Genomic DNA, 20373 nt, shown 5'->3' with positions numbered 1-20373 from the left:
CTGAATCATTCGACAAAATCACGTTCTACTTTTGTCCCGTGTATATAATTTTTTATTGTTGAAATGTCTTATTTTTATTGAATGCGTTATCGTTAAATTCTGGATCTGGATAGATACGTTGCAGGGCCTTTCGGCGTCGGCGCAACGGTAGAGAGGTTGGTTAGTCCCACTGTAGGACAGTTGACCTAAAACTGCCAACTGCCTTTGCGCGCACTACACTTTCTTCCAGATTGTTCCACTCTATTATTGTCTTAGGGAAAAAGGAGTACTTACATAGTGGGGTTTTGCCTTTGATTGGTGTGAAACACTTAGAGTTTTTGATTGAGTAATTTTCCAAAACTTTATCTGCTTTAAAGTCTGAGAAAGTCTTAGAGGAAACTCTACGTTTAGATTGCCGGACTGGGGTAAGGATGTCTTGGCTAGGCAGGGCTGGTACCAGCCCCTCAACCATCTAATAGAAGAAGATCAGTCTATTGGCCTTCCTTCTCTCTTGGAGGGGTGGGATCTTCATACATTTCAGCATATTTGTCACGCAGCCAGGTGTTTTGGAGGTAAAGTCTTAAATTGGATTATTGCTGGATAGTATGGAGATCGCTTGACTTATTGTTTATTTACCGATCTTTTGAATGCGTTACTTAAATATTATGTCAGGGGAAATTAGGGTAAATATCTGGAAAACATAACTTTTATTTTTGAAGTGTAAAATAATAAGCACCCAATTCAACCGATGCTAAAGGCATACCTACACATTATCCTTACATAACTTTATATTTTACTGAACTCAATCTCAAATCGGTTTTACGTCCTTATGTAACAATAATTATGAATCGCGACGACGAGAAGGGAGATGCAAAGGTGGTTCAAAAATGCAGGCAGTGATCAAGCCGGACATGTGTCCCTCATCGTAATTTTTTGAATATGCGGACATTTGACGCTCCGGAAAATATGTCACTCCGCTTATTGTGCTCCCCAGACACATGCTCAACTGTCACTCATGACTCGTTGTTAATCCTGATCATAAGTACAGTACTCAGTATTATTATTATTATTTATAAAAAAATAGAAAGCCAAACAAATAACGAACAATATCCAAATATTGAGAACAGAGTTGTGTTTTGTTTAATATTAAACATTTAAATGCTGTTAACAATTATTTTGAATATTTTTTAATTTTTTTTAAAGTTAGATGTATACCGGTTTTTCTTTGGGTTGAAACAAAAACGGAGACCATTTCGACCTAGAGTGGAACTTCGCGGTACCGTTGACATCCGGTAAATAGCGAAGGTGATTATTTATTTTATTGTAGATTGCTGTTATTTTGAATTAAAGCATTTGATCGTACAATAAAATATGTTGAAATATATGTTATTAAAAAGATATTTATTGCAAATCATTGACAATGCAGGTCACCCCTCTAAATAAACGCAACTGATATACTTGTTCATACCCCACCCATCACTAACAAGCAGTGTGCATCTATTGCATAACTAAATACGAGCAATCCTAATGACAGTTACTTGAGTCGTTGACATTTGTATTGAATGAACTGATAAACTAAGGTATGCGAAAATTTTAAATTTACATATTCATGAATTTATTTATAAATAACATATTGAAGCAGATTACAATCATATAATCATTAAAATACTCTTTGCAAGTGTTATACAGTCAAGTTATCAATACCAGATCATTACCCATAGTAGATCACTTTGATGTTCAAGACTGCATATCGCGATAAATAGTTGACATTTTTAGATGATATTTTGCATCTTTAAGGCCTGTTCTTAAAAACGCATTGATTGAGTCGTAATCGGAGCTACTCTTTGTCAAAAATTTTGGTATGTTTTGTTGACATGTATATACCACTTTGTTGACTTCCGTCTCGTTTCCAAATGGAGGTTAAACATTTTTCGCGACTGCATGCTATAACTCTGTTGGAAAGTAAGAAGTTTACGCATTAATTTAAAGGCCATTTAGTAGTCTTTCTGCCGGGACAATTGGGGAGCTAGTCAACTCGTACCCGATTTTTGGTCAACTGGTACCCCCACTAGTCAACTCGTACCCAAATTGGTCAACACATACCCTCAAAAAAATTATTTATATATATCAAAGACATGAAATATGTTTTTGTATATTTTTTTGATATGAATATAGATAAAGGTTATAAAAAAATGTTGTTTTTTTTTCTAAAGTAGACAAGTTCATTATTTTTTCACACGTGTATAATTATAAAGGACGTGTTTGTCGGCGTTTTGTTTGATAAAGTGGTTGACTAATAACACCTTTATGACAACAGGACCTTCGGCGATTTTTTAAACAATTTGTTTGTCGTGCATCTAAAATAACACGCGCAGATTGGCTTTAATCATTAATCATTAATATCTTGAAACTAAATACGGACTCTGTGTTTCGTGTCTTGGACTTATTTTCATTTATTGTTTATCGTGGATTATAATTCAAAAGTGTTTTGTTTAATTAATCTGCTTCATCGTGGATGAGGGAGATAGGGACTGTGTTTGTGTTGTTTGTGGACATATTGTTTCAGATGAGTGTAAGGCCATTATGTGCGATGAATGTGATAGATGGCAACACAGACACTGTAAATCTGATAAGTAATCCCTTTATATTTTTTTAATAAGTTTCATTCGAGAAACGGACCTCTATAGAAGCTTAAACTGAGGAATACAAACCTTTTTTTGTTATAACTGATGGTATTTACATCTTTATAATATATAGCGTCAGTACATACGTATATACGGTATCGGGTCCGCGATGTTTGTGAACGTTGGCAGCATCAGCTTTGTGGAACTGGTTAGTTTAATTTAATTTGTCAATTGTATATAATAAAAACATCTCAATAAAATATAACTATTCAGTTTTTATTATTTTATTATTTTATCATTATTACTAGCTATAATCATTTATAATAAACTATTTGGAACTGGTGAGTATGTAAAGTCTAAATTATAATGTACACAATATAAAGTGTATCATTTATTATTTTATATATAAGCTGTATATATTAAATTTATAAATTATTTGTACATTAATATGTGTATTATAATCATTAAGATTATGAGATTTTGAGTGTAACTTCTTGCGTTGTTTATGGTTCTTTCATTCAGCAATATATAACCACCGTCTGTCGGATTATCTAATTTATTGTAATCTTGTCGATCCCTGCATAGGCAAATAAATTTAAAATTCATATAAACATAATTAAATCTCAATAAAAACATCATCAATATTCAATTTACTAAACTGATCAACTTCCAATAATTCTGGCGTGTATTGCGCTGTGTGAGTACACTGTAGCAACTGGCCTTAATTGATCAATGTCGATTAATTAAGAGATTAAAGAGATAACGGTCTGTGTTAATTGATTGATTGACAATGAGTGTCGTATTAACCTAATATAGTTAACATTGAGAACAATTACTAAATCATATTGAAATTAGTTATGTAGAATATGATTATTAAGTTGAAACTATTATCCTAAAGAGTATACTAAATATTGATGCATGCATAAATCATGTTTATAAAACAGAACTGTTATTATTAATTTTTTAGAAATTATCTTTAATATGATTTTTAATATGATTATTAGCGTATGATTAAGTAAATAAACATAAATTATGTAAATGAAACAGAGCAGTATATTTTAATTTTTTTAGAAATTGGCCTCAAAGAAAATGTTCAATTATAATAAAATATTAAGGTATAAGATAATTATTATTTAATAATATAAATATTAAAATGGTAAGCAGCGCAACTTAAAGGCCAATTTCGTAAATTATGTAAACGGTCTCCAAATTGAGAGATAGAACGTCAATTTATATTAAAACTTTAGTCGATTTTGTCTGCCTTTTCAATTAAAAAGACCATTTATTGTATAAGCAAACCAAAATGACCGATATCAGGGTCTTCCCCAGGCCATTTAAGCGCCCCTTGCCGGGGCGCTTGAATTTCGAAATCAGAGTCCCCGGGGCGCTTGAAATTTTCCGATTAGTGTATTCTTCAGTAAAAGAAAGTGGAGATTGTCCAAAAAAATCAAGGTTTCCCTATCAGTGTATCAATATTCCCTGTTTTAAAAGAGCACTCGGTACCTACTTTCACAAGTAATCGCCATAAACACCACATGGGGTAATGGATAATCCACTGATAAGAGAATAGCATGACGCGCGTATCGATTATTCTAGCCACATTACACGGTCATTTAAATGCTGACAAGGATGTATCTGGTAACTTTCCAGTCGTCAAACTGTGAAGTTCATCGTCCAATCGGTTACGCGAATGCTTATGAGGGCGGGGTTAACTATCGACCATTATTTTTGATTGACGTCGGGCATGAAGTAAGAGTTTATCGCAGCTTGATTAGCAAGTAGTTGTACCATTTGAGTAATATAAAACCGGTAATTAGTACAGTACAGAACATTAAAGACGGTTTCGGGCATCATCATCACACCTTTTTACTGTAAACAAGTGTTACCTATGACTCATAATTAATACGAGAAATTAATTGCAAGTGGTAAACAATTAATTATTATAGCGGTTACAATTATGTGATAACAATTTATTTAATTCCAGTACATGTATATTTCAACATGTCCATTTATAGAACTGATTAACCTCGTTTTTCTGACATTTATTCGACACATAATGCGCTTTTAACAAATTTTCGTTGAATTAATTACGCACACTTGTAAATGTTTCGTCCGATAATCGATAGTTAGAAGACTGATGACGGCAACCGGCCGTGATCCTCGTGGACAACGTGATTTTCATGCATAATTCAGTCAAAACATTTATTCGACTCGTAAAGTGTGTAAACAAATTATCGTTGAATTTATAACGCAACGGTTAATATTTGTTGAAATGTCAAATGGGAATAATTAAATTTGTAATCCGAAACCCATTACCGTAAGTCGATGTTAACGTGTTTTTAATCCGAAACACACTTCCGAATGTAAATGTTACCGCACCGTTAAATATTTTTGCTTCAAATTAGGAGTGCAAATTTATTTTGTGTCGAATCTTTTTCTCAATTAAAAAGAGCGCGAAAATTATGCAGCATGTACAACGTCGCGTCTATTGCATACAAATGGCGTGTATTGAGCGTTTTAACAAGCACACAACAGGTCAGGGGATTGACGCATATTCAGAGGCAATATTTCATCAAATCTATAAATAGTCACTTAAAAAATGGCAAGGTTTGTGTTAAAGAAATAACTGAAAGCTTTTATCGTAAATATTTACCAGAAAGAGATTGATAAAAACGGAATAAACAGGATTATCGGGTAATAAATAGAAACTTGAAAAATAGTAAGTATACAGTAATAGAGTCGGGTTGAAACGGATGTATTGGGGAATCGTTCGAGTCGGGATTTTACTATCTGTGCGGAAAAGTTTTAAAACAATTAAACAATATAAAAAATTATATGTTTAAATGACTGGGGGATTTTTTTTGAAGAGTCATAGCGCACCAAATGACGTCTTTTGACGCTGTTTTTCGTTGAGTTATAACGCACCACAGAACGTGAATTGACACGTTAAATTTAAAAAAATCTACGTAGGGAGGGGACACCCCTCCCGAACCCACCCCCGGGGCGCCTGAACAAATTCCTGGGGAAGGCACTGCGATATATATATATTATATTACGTCTTCGGTGATAGGTTTCTCTTCCGCAATTGACATAGTAACACGACTAAATGTACGTTAGAGTAAGAGTTACTAAGAGTAAGAGAAACGCTTTAAGACCCATTTTCACATGACGAGGCTTTAAAAGTGTAATTTGAATGTGTCGAAAGAAGTTCGGATGTTAATCAAATAAAGATAATTAGGCGCATATTCATCGAGTGAAATGTGTGTTATGAGTTTAAGCGAATATTGATATTTATTTCCGATTGTCGGTATATTGTGTTTGCAAATTTATATTATTCTATTTCAGGCCAATGTTGGTGCGGGGAACTACCTCTTCAAATCGTCGATGCTATCTCCAATCGTGTTGTGAACTCTACAGACGTTGAAAAACCCAGAACACAAGTGGTGGTTCTGTTTCTGTTTTAAGTGTGAAACTTTGTTGCTGAACATAATCTATGTCGGTAGTTGTATTAATTTTAATAAAAGTTCTTGTGTTCAATACATGTATGTAGTATTTGTATAAGATGGTTTGTTTGTTACCCTGTGTGAAATATATTGTGTTTTTTTTGTGTTAAATGTATATGTTATTTAAGTGTTTTATAAATGCCAAAATAAAAACACATGAGACAATAACTTGCATTCTTTTTATTTTAATGTTCAAATTATTCGAATATCATGACCGTTGTTTCAAATTTACATGGAAATCTAATAATTTTATTGAAGAATGCTAAAACATCTAAATACTCATTAAATCCGTTTGTTTTACACAATAATCCTAATCTTTTTAAATTGATTGGTTAGTTGTTAGTTTGGATACAAAGGTGTTCTTCATTTTTACAAAGGTGCAGATTAAATCGATTTAGATATTAACGACCCGTGTCAAGTAATGTGTTAATCAATATTTAACAAAGGTGAAGATTAGGTAAATTACGATATTAACGACCTGTGTCACGTTGGTGTTAATAAGTATTTTAGGTGTTGATTAATTGATTAAATCATGGACTCAATTTTCAGACGAACCATAATTCAAGGCATATATATCAACAACAACAACAAAATTTATTAACTAATACACAAGTGTAACGACATGGATGATAATTATTTTGCAATTTGGTAATATTTATAAAAAATCATGCAATGGAAGAAGTTAACAAATATTTTACTGATTCATACCATAAGATTTTTTCTTTTAACATCGATAATGATAGTTGTTAATAAATATATATTTTGAAAGATAAATTATTTCTATATATTTTTAAGATAATATAATCCTGTATATTGGACATATTATTAAGAATAATATATATATACTTAGGTAAATACTTTAATTAGTCATATCGTACCCTGGTAAAAAAACCATACAATTTATGTTAGTCTATGCCAAAATATAACTTTATTTGGTCAACTCGTACCTGCAATAAACATAAAAAACATCAAATGCACGCAAACACCCATCGCAATTTGTTTCCATAAAGAACAAAAATTAAAAAGGTACGAGTTGACCAATCTGAAAAATGACTAAAGTACGAGTTGACCAAATCGGGTACGAGTTGACTAGGGTACGAGTTGACTTAGGTACGAGTTGACTGGAAACCTTTCTGCCTGCAAATGTCCATTTCAGTTTTGATTTGTGTTCAAGATTTTGCAACACCTTAAATGAAATGAAGAATTAGGGCAATAACGGATCAAGCGATATAATATGCGTAATTATAATATATTATATTAAAATATATGCAAATGTTGTCGATTCTTACAATAAATTATCTTAATCTGAATGTTTTATTTATGCTCCATGTTCAATATCGATGATTAGATATGATTCAAACAATTTACATGGTTTATTAGATGCCCATATCTTTTTGATCTCTTTAGGAATTTCAACAGATAATTCACACAAGAACACCATGCGTAAAGTGTGGATACAAGATTACTTATAGAGAACAAATAATGACAAAAAAATGAATATAATTTATAACTGTCAATGTAACTTGGTCATTGTAAACAACACATTTCATGTTTCCACAGTTCAAATAAATGTGTTAGATGCCCCCCTGAGTGGTTTCAATCACGTGATCCGTTATTGCTACAACTGATCCATTAATGCATGAACTCTGCGGCGAAAAAATGGTATCACAAATACATTTTGAAATAAGACTATGTGCTGAATCAGTAAGCAAAGGTAATATTTAATCAAACTGGTGTAAAAGAAGTCTCAAAACATTTATTGCTTTTCACCAGAACAACTTAATTACGCTACTGATCCGGTAATGGTAACTTGACTGTACTCAAACCTGGTTAAATCGCAGGTCGTGTTATCTTAAGGTATTTCATAAACACCCTCTGGATTTTGTTTATAAACAAACCTGCATGACCTACTTGTCAAATCTGTTAAAAAACATCTCTTACTGCCAGTATGAATCGCTTTTTGGTAATTAAATATCTTAAAGCTCAGATCTAACAATATTTGAATTTTGATAGTTTAATTGTTTTAAAGGAAAAATCAGACAGTGCTTGAAAATAACTGTGAAATATATTTTATTTGATATCATAAATTCTATATATTTAAATTTGTTATATACGTTATTGATTGTTAGTTTAGATGTTATGTCAGATCTTTGTTTATTCATGTTTAATTTGATATATGTGCTGTTTAACCTATAAGCAACCCCAGCAGATTTTTCAAATATGAAGGAAGTGATTGAAAATATGTTATTTGTAAAGAGGAAGAATAAACTTACTCAGTACTTTTTGTTTTTTTCAAATATCGTAAAAAATGAAAAAGTTATGATCATTTTACTTTGGAACAGTTGTACGTTTTCTTGGAAATTTTTCGCTTTATAAATGATAAAATTTAATCGCGAAATCGCGGCGTCGTAAAAAAAATTTCCCCACAAATATTTCAATTACTTTTTTATTTTACATGGTAATTTCATAAAATTTGGTATCGTTATTTATTTTGGTATGAGGAATCTGTTCATGTATTCAAAACTACTGATATTCCAGTGCTTGAATAAGTAATTACAAAAACAAATCATTACAAATTTTACTTTTATAATTTTTTCAAGATGTCAATGATAAAAACAATAAATTTCAGTCAAAATCATATTAAACAAAGTTAATTATCATCTTTGGCAAATTAACAGTTCATTATAACATCATGCACATAATTTTGTTTTGTTTACAAAAAGAATTTGAGCTACAAAGCAAGTTCCAAAGTTTCATGTCAACAAAAAAAGGTGGCATGGAAGTTATTGTATATAGTATCTATATTGTCATGTTCTTTTATGAACCACTGACGGCCAGAACACACACAGTCTGATACAAAGTTCCTGTAGATGACAAACTGTTTGTGAAAATATGTTATTTGTATAGAGGAAGAATAAACTTTTAATTACTCAGTACTTTTTTGTTTTTTTCAAATATCGTAAAAAATAAAAAAGTTATGATCATTTTACTTTGGAACAGTTGTACGTTTTCTTGGAAATTTTTCGCTCTATAAATGATAAAAGTTAATCGCGAAATCGCGGCACCGTAAAAATATTTTCCCCACAAATATTTCAATTACTTTTTTATTTTACATGGTTATTTCATAAAATTTGGTATCCTTATGTATTTTGGCATGAGGAATCTGTCCATGTATTCAAAACTACTGATATTCCAGTGCTTGAATAAGTAATTACAAAAACAAATCATTACAAATTTTACTTTTATAATTTTTTCAAGATGTCAATAATAAAAACAATAAATTTCAGTCAAAATCATATTAAACAAAGTTAATTATCATCTTTGGCAAATTAACAGTTCATTATAACATCATGCACATAATTTTGTTTTATTTACAAAAAGAATTTGAGCTACAAAGCAAGTTCCAAAGTTTCATGTCAACAAAAAAAGGTGGCATGGAAGTTATTGTATATAGCATCTATATTGTCATGTTCTTTTATGAACCACTGACGGCCAGAACACACACGGTCTGGTACAAAGTTTCTGTAGATGACAAACTGTTTGTGAACTATTTGTCTGTCCTCTCTAGATGGCCATTGGAAAAATCCTGGTTTTGTACTAGGTGAAAGAAATTTCACGGTCACTGTGTCTGAACTTGCTGTAATGTTTTCTACACAACCGGGGTACCAACCATCTTGGTATGCCACTACCACATAATCATTTATGTTTTGAATGTCCACAGGTTCAAATGTACTTAGCTTTTGCTTTTTATTTTGCACCTCTGGCTCTGGAACACAATTTTTTCGCTTCTTAATTGTATTCTTGGATTCTTCCTCCATTACCATACTTTCATGGATGTCTTGAAGTACCTTTTTATGCCCCCCCTTCGAAGAAGAGGGGGTATATTGCTTTGCTCATGTCGGTCGGTCGGTCGGTCGGTCGGTCCACCAGGTGGTTGTCAGACGATAAATCAAGAACGCTTGGGCCTAAAATCATGAAACTTTATAGGTACATTGATCATGACTCGCAGATGACCCCTAATGATTTTGAGGTCACTAGGTCAAAGGTCAAGGTCACTGTGACCCGAAATAGTAAAATGGTTTCCGGATGATAACCTAAGAACGCATACGCCTAGGATCATGAAACTTCATGGGTAGATTGATCATGACTCGCAGATGACCCCTATTGATTTTGAGGTCACTAGGTCAAAGTTCAAGGTCACGGTGACCCGAAATAGTAAAATGATTTTCGGATGATAATTCAAGAACGCATATGCCTAGGATCATGAAACTTCATAGGTAGATTGATCATGACTCGCAGATGACCCCTATTGATTTTCAGGTCACTAGGTCAAAGGTCAAGGTCACGGTGACCCCCGAAATAGTAAAATGGTTTCCGGATGATAATTCAAGAACGCTTATCAGGGCTCAAGCTAGACTCCAATTTTTGGGAGAAGTCACTTCTCCCTAAGCTTTGGAGAGGGAGAAGTGGGGCAGTTTTAGGGAGAAGTGGATCTTTTGCGATTACCGATGGACCATTGTGAACCATAACCTGTTAATGTGTATGAACTAAAGTAATAAAATCATTCCTTTTAATAAATTTATTACTGACAAAAATATAAGCATAAAAACATAAGAAAGTAATGTTGAAAAATCAGTTTTATAAGCACTAATGTATCAGTGCATACATATGACACAAGAGCAAAGCATAAAACTCAATATATACATGTATGTTTGAATTTGAGCACTTCAGCTCAGTACCAGTGATTTTTTTTGCTTTAATTTGTTACAGCCTGTGCCATTTGAATTGGGAAAATTAGCGCGATAAACCGTGAAATTGGGAAAAATAGCGCGATAAACCATGAAATTGGGAAAAATTAAGCATTATAAATAGGATTATAAGTAACAGAAGTGATATTGTGTTTAAGTGCATGTTCAGGGAGTTTTCTAGAAAAGGAGTCTGGTCAAATTGTTGTTTTTTTAATCAATAAAAGTGGCAAGTTTGGGAATGATTTATGGACAAAAATGACTAAATTCAAGTTATATATTTTGTAAGATGTTTAAAAAATAAAGTTGAAACCTAGATTTAAGAAATCATAATTAAGTTATATGAGACTTCTTTCTAAAAAAAAAAAAAAAAAAAAACAATTTTTTTTTTTTTTTTGTTTTTTTTTTGGAAGTTGGGCTTTTTTTGGGAAATTTTGGTCAGAATTTTGGGAAAAAACGTGTATTTTTGCGATTGGGAAGCAGCCGAAATTCGGCTGTAAATTTGAGCAAAAAAAATCACTGAGTACAAAAGCAGTTTTTTACTTATAGTACAGCTTGCAGACTTTCAAGGACTTCTCAAGATTTATTTCGGGTAAAATGACAGACAATAGGAAAATCAGCGTCAGTAAAATTGCGACCCCATCAAATTTATTTCCGAGTCTGACACATTAATATTGTCTAACATGTTAATTATATTAAACAAACCCGATATTAAAGTAGATAAAATAGTATAAATAATCTAATAAAACACTGTCGTTATTTACGATATATGCATTTAGGAATTTTGTAAACATGGGCGTCCGCCATAATAATTTCGGCACATCGGAACTCAACTTGCGCAAAACACTTAATTAACCGTTAAACTCCACCTCCGTTCTCTGAAAAGATTAGAAGGCGGAGCTATGCACGTGCTATTATTTAATTGGACGATTACCAATGAGGAACAAACACACGATTAGTTCGGCATGTTGATTGCTAGACAAAGGAAGCCAATTTTGTCGGCGAGAAATTTTTCGCATTATTGCTTCAGACAGGAAGCGGCTATCCTTTGATGACGTCAAACTGTCAATTCACACGGAGTGCAAATTTTCCGAAGACTTTAACCGACTCTTTGTTTACAATTCAATTAAAAACAAACACTTGCTAACATTAAACATTGGATTAAATCAACGAGTTTGCATGACAATAACAACTTTAACAAACATTACCGCAACGACGCGGGAATTATTCTACCTAGATTTTTTTCGACACATTTAAATCACTCTTTCATAGCCGCGTCATGCGAAAATGGGCTTTATGCGTTTAGGCCAGTATCTTAAAGTATTATATTCTTTACGTGTTCCTGTGTCGTATGAACAAATCTGCACTAAAACTAAATTTACGGTTGCGATAGACACCTATAAACATAGCATATAGTATATATTGTTATATGCGCATAATATCACTCCAAGCGTTTGGTCCAGCGTCTAAGTATTATATTCGATATTTCACATTACTGCCCCAGCCCTCTAAGCCGAGAGAAACTATCTTTTTTATAAGGATCGGAGTTAGTGTTCGTGTGTCGTATGAACGAATCTGCACTAAAACTAAATTTACATCGTACATGATCAGTTGTCAAACGAAAGTACGCTTGATATTAAATGCATTATTTTTCTCTTTCCGGGATATTGTTTAAGTATGTTGATGCTGCATTAACAAATATAAGTGTATATGAAGTGATAACACCAAAAATAAACACCGATTGCGATAGACACCTATAAACATAGCATATACTGTTATATGCGCATAATATTACTTCAAGCGTTTCGGCCAGCGTATCTTAAAGTATTATTTTCGATATATGCGCATAATATCACTTTAAGCGAAACAAAACAGTATAGTAAAATATACTCACATGCAGCATGTCGTCCATGATTTGTGGTTTTTGCAAGAATCTCATGACCCTTAGCATACCGATTGTCAAATTTTGCATCTCGACACAACTTACAGTGCCAAAGTCCCTCACTATCTTTAACATACCAGTCAAAAGATGCCTGATTTAGTGATTTAGAAAAACTCCTTTTAGGTATGTCACACAAATTAGAATCAGAGTCAATCTCAAACAATTTACGTTTCATCGAACTTGGTTTGGGCGAATCGCCCTGTAACCAACTCGTTAGAGACATTTCAGATTTCAATTTTGTGTTAACAGTCCGAGTTCTCGATTCAGAATGATCATGACCAAGATAATGAGTATAAAGATTCGTCATAATTGGGGACATACGTTAATTGTTCGCACTTTTCGTCGGCATCAACTCATCTTTTCCCGTCCTGGACCATTTTAAGCCATCTACTACTCGCGAAAATCAAGTTTTCACGGTTTGAAAAACGGACCATACGGGCGAGGAGCATAAAATATACATACCTGTCTACCAAGAACAGATACCAATTAATACATAGAGACCGACATTCTTTTAATCCACATTGTTTTGGGGACATTGAATGCGATAATTGTCATCAATTAACAAAGTGTCTCGCCCGGTGTCGGCATGTTTTCTATTAGCCGAAATGGAGTTTGTAACCCACGCTCTGATTAGTCAGGAGAGAACCCTGCCAAATACCTGTATGACGAGCGCTGTGAATGGTTGCTTATCAATTTTCAATAGGTAATTTACTACGCCAGGGGGCTGAGTTTCGTCGATTCGGTCAGTTGATTGACGTCGGCGTGTATTCTGTAATAAACAGAAGCAACTTTGATAGCGCTGCGGATGTGATAATTGCCAGATTTAAGGGCGAAGTGGTTATCGCCGGTGCTTTTGATCAAGGCGATTACAGGGAAGCCGCGGCGATATAATCACCCGAGTCGCCCAGTTGCGTGAGCCCTGCTTATGCCTAGGATCATGAAACTTGATAGGTAGATTAATCATGACTAGCAAATGACCCCATTGATTTTCAGGTCACTAGGTCAAAGGTCAAGGTCACTGTGACCCGAAATAGTAAAATGGTTTCCGGATGATAACTCAAGAACGCTTATGCCTAGGATCACGAAACTTGATTGGTACATTGATCACGACTGGCAGATGACCCCTATTGATATTGAGGTCACTACATCAAAGGTCAAGGTCACGGTGACCCGAAATAGTTAAATGGTTTCCGGATTATAACTCAAGAACGCTTATGCCTAGGATCATGAAACTTGATAGGTACATTGATCATGACTCGCAAATGACCCCTATTGATTTTCAGGTCACTAGGTCAAAGGTCAAGGTCACAGTGACAAAAAACATATTTACAAAATGGCTGTCACTACAACTGAGAGCCCATATGGGGGGCATGCATGTTTTACAAACAGCCCTTGTTTTCATTTTCCGTGTGCTGTAACCTCAAGGTCTTGCCCCGCTTACGTGCTGCCTTCATTAAATTGGATCTTTCAGTTGGACCCTTACTTCCAAGCCAGGTCATCATTTGCCGTCGGTTTTGTTTTATCATTTGGATGGACGAATGGTGGTGATAGGAGGCATTGGGCCGTCTCTTCTGGCTGGAATTCAAATCACCGAAGTGATGCTAACAGGAAAGATTTGTTACTGGGGCAAAGTCACTAATGATCAGTTCTTTGTCACTGGAAGGATTCCCAAACTGCATGGCCGTCTTCCAAAAAGTCAACAAGTTGTTTTCTTACGCATTTTAACATTGCAGTTGCAACCACTGGTATTACTTTCATCAGTATGGTTTTCCTTCTTGAATGATGAATAGATCACTGGCCAGGCGGTTGTAGTTGTTGACACTTTTTGAAATGTCTAATGTGTCTTCAGAAGCCCAGTGTTCAGTTTTGTCAAGAAGCTTTTCAGGACATTTCACACAGTCTTCCAAGAACTTTTCAATGTTCTGAATATGTGTACACAGTTTGTGGTAGCTGACTTTTCCGCATGTTATCAAATAACAGTATGGTCCCGTGAGCTTCAAGTAGAAGAGTCCTAAACATTGAATGAGTGTACATATCTCATCCGATTCCAGGTCTGACTTGACTGCCTTGATTTTCATGTTTGGCTTTGATACACTATTTAGAACATGAAGGAAATCTTTTCTGTGAACAAACACCTCTGCTGACGTTTGAAATAAACAATTGAACCTGTTGTCCCTGTAGTTACCGATCAGAGATTTCAGTCCTTTTTCGCAACAATACGCCTCCCATCGATCTCTTACTCCCAAATGGCCACCAGCAGGTCCAAATGTTTCAGAGGCAGTTCGGACAGTACGACTCACAGCAGACTCGTTTTTCCAGTTGGCAAAATATGGCATAGCATCACGTCCAAGAGGACCATGGTCGCTGCTCCATGACTTTTCAAACTCTTTCAGATCCGGCATTGTGTAATTATGGAGCCCAAGTAGCACATGAGCCATGCAATGGAAGTGTTCAACGGCCCTATGTTCACCATTGTAGGTTCTTAACATCTGAGATCTCCATTCATCTAATAGCTCATCTGCCTTCTTCTCATTCGCAGCTCTATCAGACATCGTGAAAGCCAACTTAGCTAATGCCTCAACTATATAGTTTTCACTTTCATTAACTGCAGCAAGTTCTTGGAGATGCGACTCTGTAACTTGCTGAATAGTCTCTGCTGTCTCTCTGGCTATTCGGGTGAATCCTAGACTTATGTTATCGCCTGTGTGTAGTGTGACAGCAGTGTCAACAACTTTCTGCTTTTTTCGTGTCGTCCCATTACGACCCAGTCCCCAATTTTTTGAGTTTTCAAGTTTCTCAGCAATAAAGACTTTTGCAATATAATGTCCTTCATCAATTATTGTTTGTGCAGTTGTTGCGTTTGGTAAGTCACGATTTGGCAAGTCAATTTTTGTTAGGTGTTTCAGTACAGCTTGAATAACTGGTATAACTTTTTCCGCTGCAACTTCTAGACCAGCCAATTCAATAACACATAAACAAACATCATCTGTATATATGTTATCTTTCTTGGTTTCAACATTCAGTGCTCCAGCTAGGATTTGAAAAGGGCAGGGGGGCTTTTTTGTCAAAAGGGCACTTTCGACACGCAGTATTTTGTCAAAAGGGCACTTTCGACGCGCAGTATTTTGTAAAAAGGGCACGTACGAGCGCGCGGGTGTTTCTGGAATGCTTACTATTGCATGTTAATTTATATGTTATAAATAATTGTATTATTCCCATTATCATTAAACCATTCAAATATAATGTCTACAATGAGGATTAAAGTAATTACAATGTAATAAGAGATTTATGAATAATCATATGTAAAAAAAAAAATAAAAAAAAATTATTTTTTTTTTTTTTGGGGGGGGGGGGGGGGAAGGGGGGGCAGGGCGGAGGTTCGGGGGGGCAGGGCGGAGGTTCGGGGGGGCAGGGCGCGGCGCCCTTCGATTTAGGCCTAGCTGGAGCACTGACATTAAAGGTATTGTCTGTAACATGACTGTCCACCAATTCACATATCTTGAAGTCTTTCTCTTCTAACAACAAATTTAGTCCTTTTATAGTTTCATTGCACCTCTCAAGTTCATAAAGATGTTCATGATGCTGTCTGTCTGTACTTTTCTCAAGTAGACCGCTATTCATTTTCTTGAGGTAGCTGTTTGACTTTTGTGCTAACAGTTTTTTGTCTTTTTCAATGTTGAAACGACCAAGTAGATCATCATAAGAACTGTGAAATATATTTTATTTGATATCTTAAAATAAAAAAAAAATTTAAATTCTATATATTTAAATTTGTTATATAAGTTATTGATTGTTAGTTTAGATGTTATGTCAGATCTTTGTTTATTCATGTTTAATTTGATATAAGTGCTGTTTAACCTAATAAAAATTACCTATTTACCCCGGATCTACTTGATGAAAAAAAGGTGGTCAGTGTTGTTGATTTTATTTCTACTGCAGTTTAAATTTAAGGATTTTCGTCATTTAAAGGCTATTATCCAATCAAGTTTATTGTCCCCTACTGGTGAAACCGGGGGGGGGGGGGGGGGGGACTTATGGTTTGCACACTGACTATCGGTCTGTATGTCTGTCAGTCCGTCACACTTTTCTGGATCCTGCGATAACTTTAAAAGTTTTTCATATTTTTTCATGAAACTTGAAACATGGACTGATGGCAATATGGAGATTATGCACGTCAATTCATTTTGTTCCTACGTCAAGAATTCTGGTTGCTATGGCAACAAATAAAAAAAAATGCTGACAATGGTGGAGTTTCACTGGTAGTGGACCATATTGCTTGGCAATCTCTTGTTTAAATTTGTTTGCTTTTGAAATTTTTATCTGATATAATTATGAAGGTTTCTATACACAAGTGAAAATATTTCTTAAGTACCATGAGAACTCAGATTGACATGTTGAAGGCTGATTGCAAAATTCCACTCAATATTGTTAAAAGCACAGGGCTCAACATTAACTTTTGAAGCCACTTGTCCGGTCTGATATGTAGACCAAAATTTCACTTGTCCTGACCAAAAAGCAACTTGTCCTGACGATTATATCTTATTCTGCTCAGTACTTTGCAAAATAATGAAAAAATACAAAATGCTCAAATCATAAAGACTTTAATCGTTCAAAATACATGTTAACATAAGTGTAGGCAGGGCCAAAGATAAAAATATGTCTGGAGCCGTTGACCCAACCGACCCTATTTTTTACTGCCGACCCTAAACTTTTTCCTCGCTCTGTGTACGAAAAAATGTAGAACGAAAAGTTGACAGATGGATCTTTCTTTTAATGCCAAAATTATTGTTTGTTTAGCAGAAATAGTTGTCTACATCTTAAGTTAACCCGAACTTGACACGAAGGCTGAGCCGACATTTTCTTCCGCCATTTTGTATTGAAACTGGAATTCAGCGTAGCGGAAAAAATCCAATAACAAGTCAAAGTCATATTTATATCGAATAAAACCCGACTGATTTTAAAACGTAAATACATTTTAAACATTATTTCAAATTATTGTAATTTAAATTTCGGTATTTTGTAATATAATTTAATTATACAAACAGATCATACCCTCGATTCAAAGTTTGACAGCTTCGCGTTTGTTTTTATGTGAACGTTTCTGTGTTTTATTAAATGAAAACATAACCTCAAGTGTGCAACAGTACTTGCTTATCTCAATAAGGTCAATATCTGTAATATCTTTCATAGTTTTTGTGCACAAATTTCTTTTAATCATTTAAAACATATTGATACGAAATTTTTATCTATAGTCCTGAGTACGGTGTAGTATCAATTGAAAATATCGGAATATCTCGCGCTTCGTCGTATAAACGTAAACAAAATATAATCGACAGTTTTGTGGTAACTCCACATAAATAATGGGTTTCAAATTTTAAAGGCTTTTTTGTCTCAGTAATTAAATTATAAAGACCACTTGTCCTGTCTGACTAGCAAATTCTTTATTTACTTGTCCGGACTAAAAATTTAGTTGTCCCGGACAGTCGGACTACCGTTAATGTCGAGTCCTGAAGCAGTCAACAAACCTTGATCCAATAGGCTGTCAAAACAAAACTTTGGCCAGTAATAATTTTCCCAAATCACAGGAGAAAATACATTGAGGAAAATGTTTGTTTTTTATTTGACACTCAGACTGGAAATGTGTTACTTAAGTCAAGAATGTAGTACAGTTTGCCTATGGTAAATTGCCACCAATAGTAAAGAAGGGCTGTATTCTTGATTTGGGGAAAGGGCCTGATTTTCAATATAAAAATTGGTGACAAAACTGAGAAAGGGGAAAAAAATTCCCAAAGTAAGATTGAAATATGTGGAGAAATTGCATCATTAAAAAAATATCTTTGGGTAAGGGGCCTCTCTTGGGGGAAAGGCCCTTGCTGAAGGATAGAAAGTCATGTAAAGCATAAAGTTATTGGTTAATTTCATAAAAATATTGTGCTGCAAAAAGGAGCAGGGCACATTGGTGACAAGTGCAGTGACATTTTGTTATAATAGGCTGAATACAAATATTTTCTGAGTAAAACACTAAGTCTTGTCATGAAGGCTTATAAGCATTGTCTTTCATTTGACATTAAATATAAATGACTGAAATTTCAAAAGATTTTCAGACCTTGCGTGTTGACCAGTCCTGAAGGAGGTGGGGCAAGAATGAACAGGGAGCAGCTCCCTGCTTGCTCTCTCAAAATCTTAATGTATATTTCAGCTTAGTCAAATCAAGCAAGATGTTGAGGCTTTGGCCACTGGCAAGAAACTGCAAGGCCACCAAAGCCTTAGCTTCATTAGGTAAGTCATAGAAACACTATGTCACTATTTAAAGGGGTTTTGAATTTAGCATAATCTATTACATGTATACTTCATTTTATTGTGTGCTTCATGGATTAGTTATTATAATACTACTGTTCGATAACAGTTATTATGCACAAGTGTTTTTCCGAAGAGTCCATGGTTAATTTCATTGTTAGTTGTCACAATTGCAGAGAGTCACAATTTATTTTTTATCCCCGCCGAAAAAATTTTGGAGGGGATATAGTAATAGTCTCCGTCCATCTGTGCGTCCATCTAAAATTTCGTCCAGAGCATAACTCCAAATCTATTCAATGTATTTACTTTAAACTTAGAATCAGAGCTACAGATAAGGTGCGTATTTGCGTAAATACCCAATGTAAAATTGCCGATTACGAATAGAAAAATAAAACTCTGCGTACCAAAACCCAATTGAAATTGCCGATTACGCATTATCGTATTTGTCCTCTGCGTAACGAGTAAATCTGTCCCGGAAATACCCGGGTCCGAAATACCCGGATTCTTTCCGCTTCGTCCAAGCGCTTTCAGTGTAACCTTCAGCACGATAATATGTACGGAAGAAAGCGTCTTGCGTCTATGTAACTACGTGTTATTGTTTTGGAAATGTCGAAACCGCAAAGCCGTAAAAAGGGAAATATCGTATCCCAGGCACAAAAAACTCAATTTTAAGTTATTTAACTGCGAGCAAAACAAAGTCAGAAGCTAAAATATAGTAAAACTAATTGTTGATGATGTTGTGTCGGAGGCAAGCGCTGACCGTGCTAACATTGTAAGAAAACTAGTGGAAAAAAACCTAGAAATTTCGCTAGAAAAAAGAATTGTGCTTTTTTTAATCAAGACTGTATTTTATGGATACATCTACATAATTACACAAGATCTCTGAAACTAATAAATTAAGAATGGAATTTCAACCAGCTCATTCAGGTAAGCATTTGAGAATTTAAGACAATGATAATACCCAATTTTAATACAAAAATACCCAATTGTCAATGAAAGAAGTAGGTACCTACTTGTTTGTACCCAATTGAAAATGAAAATACCCAATTGAACTCAAAAGTAGTGGGTATTTAGCCAATTACTCAGAAAAGTTATCTGGAGCTCTTTAGAATATAAACAGATGGCAACTAGGAGAAGTGCGGTGACCAAGAACCATAACTTTATACCTGAGTTTTTGAATTATCTCCCTTTATATAATTTCAAACTTAATTCTTGTCTGGAGCTTAACTCTAAATCCACTGAAGGGATTTACTTGAAATATAAATAGATGGCAAGTAGGAGAA

General features: G+C 34.4%; 1 protein-coding gene across 2 annotated transcripts in view; it reads left to right on the top strand.

Annotated features, from left to right (window-relative positions):
* Positions 1-1196: 1196 nt before the first annotated feature.
* The window catches only part of LOC127850766 (NADH-ubiquinone oxidoreductase 75 kDa subunit, mitochondrial-like), a 75828-nt gene continuing 56651 nt past the window's right edge, over positions 1197-20373 (top strand). Inside the window, exons 1-2 of one of the 2 annotated variants that reach the window (XM_052384057.1) lie at positions 1197-1284; positions 18993-19072. In XM_052384057.1, coding sequence (XP_052240017.1) covers positions 19012-19072 — 61 coding nt within the window. In that variant the 5' untranslated portion in view covers positions 1197-1284; positions 18993-19011. The remainder of the gene's footprint in view (positions 1285-18992; positions 19073-20373) is intronic. The other variant, XM_052384058.1, reaches the window with a different exon arrangement.

Source organism: Dreissena polymorpha, chromosome 11, assembly GCF_020536995.1.
Source record: "Dreissena polymorpha isolate Duluth1 chromosome 11, UMN_Dpol_1.0, whole genome shotgun sequence".
NCBI classification, from domain to species: domain Eukaryota; kingdom Metazoa; phylum Mollusca; class Bivalvia; order Myida; family Dreissenidae; genus Dreissena; species Dreissena polymorpha.
This window is presented reverse-complemented; position numbering and strand designations above follow the sequence as displayed.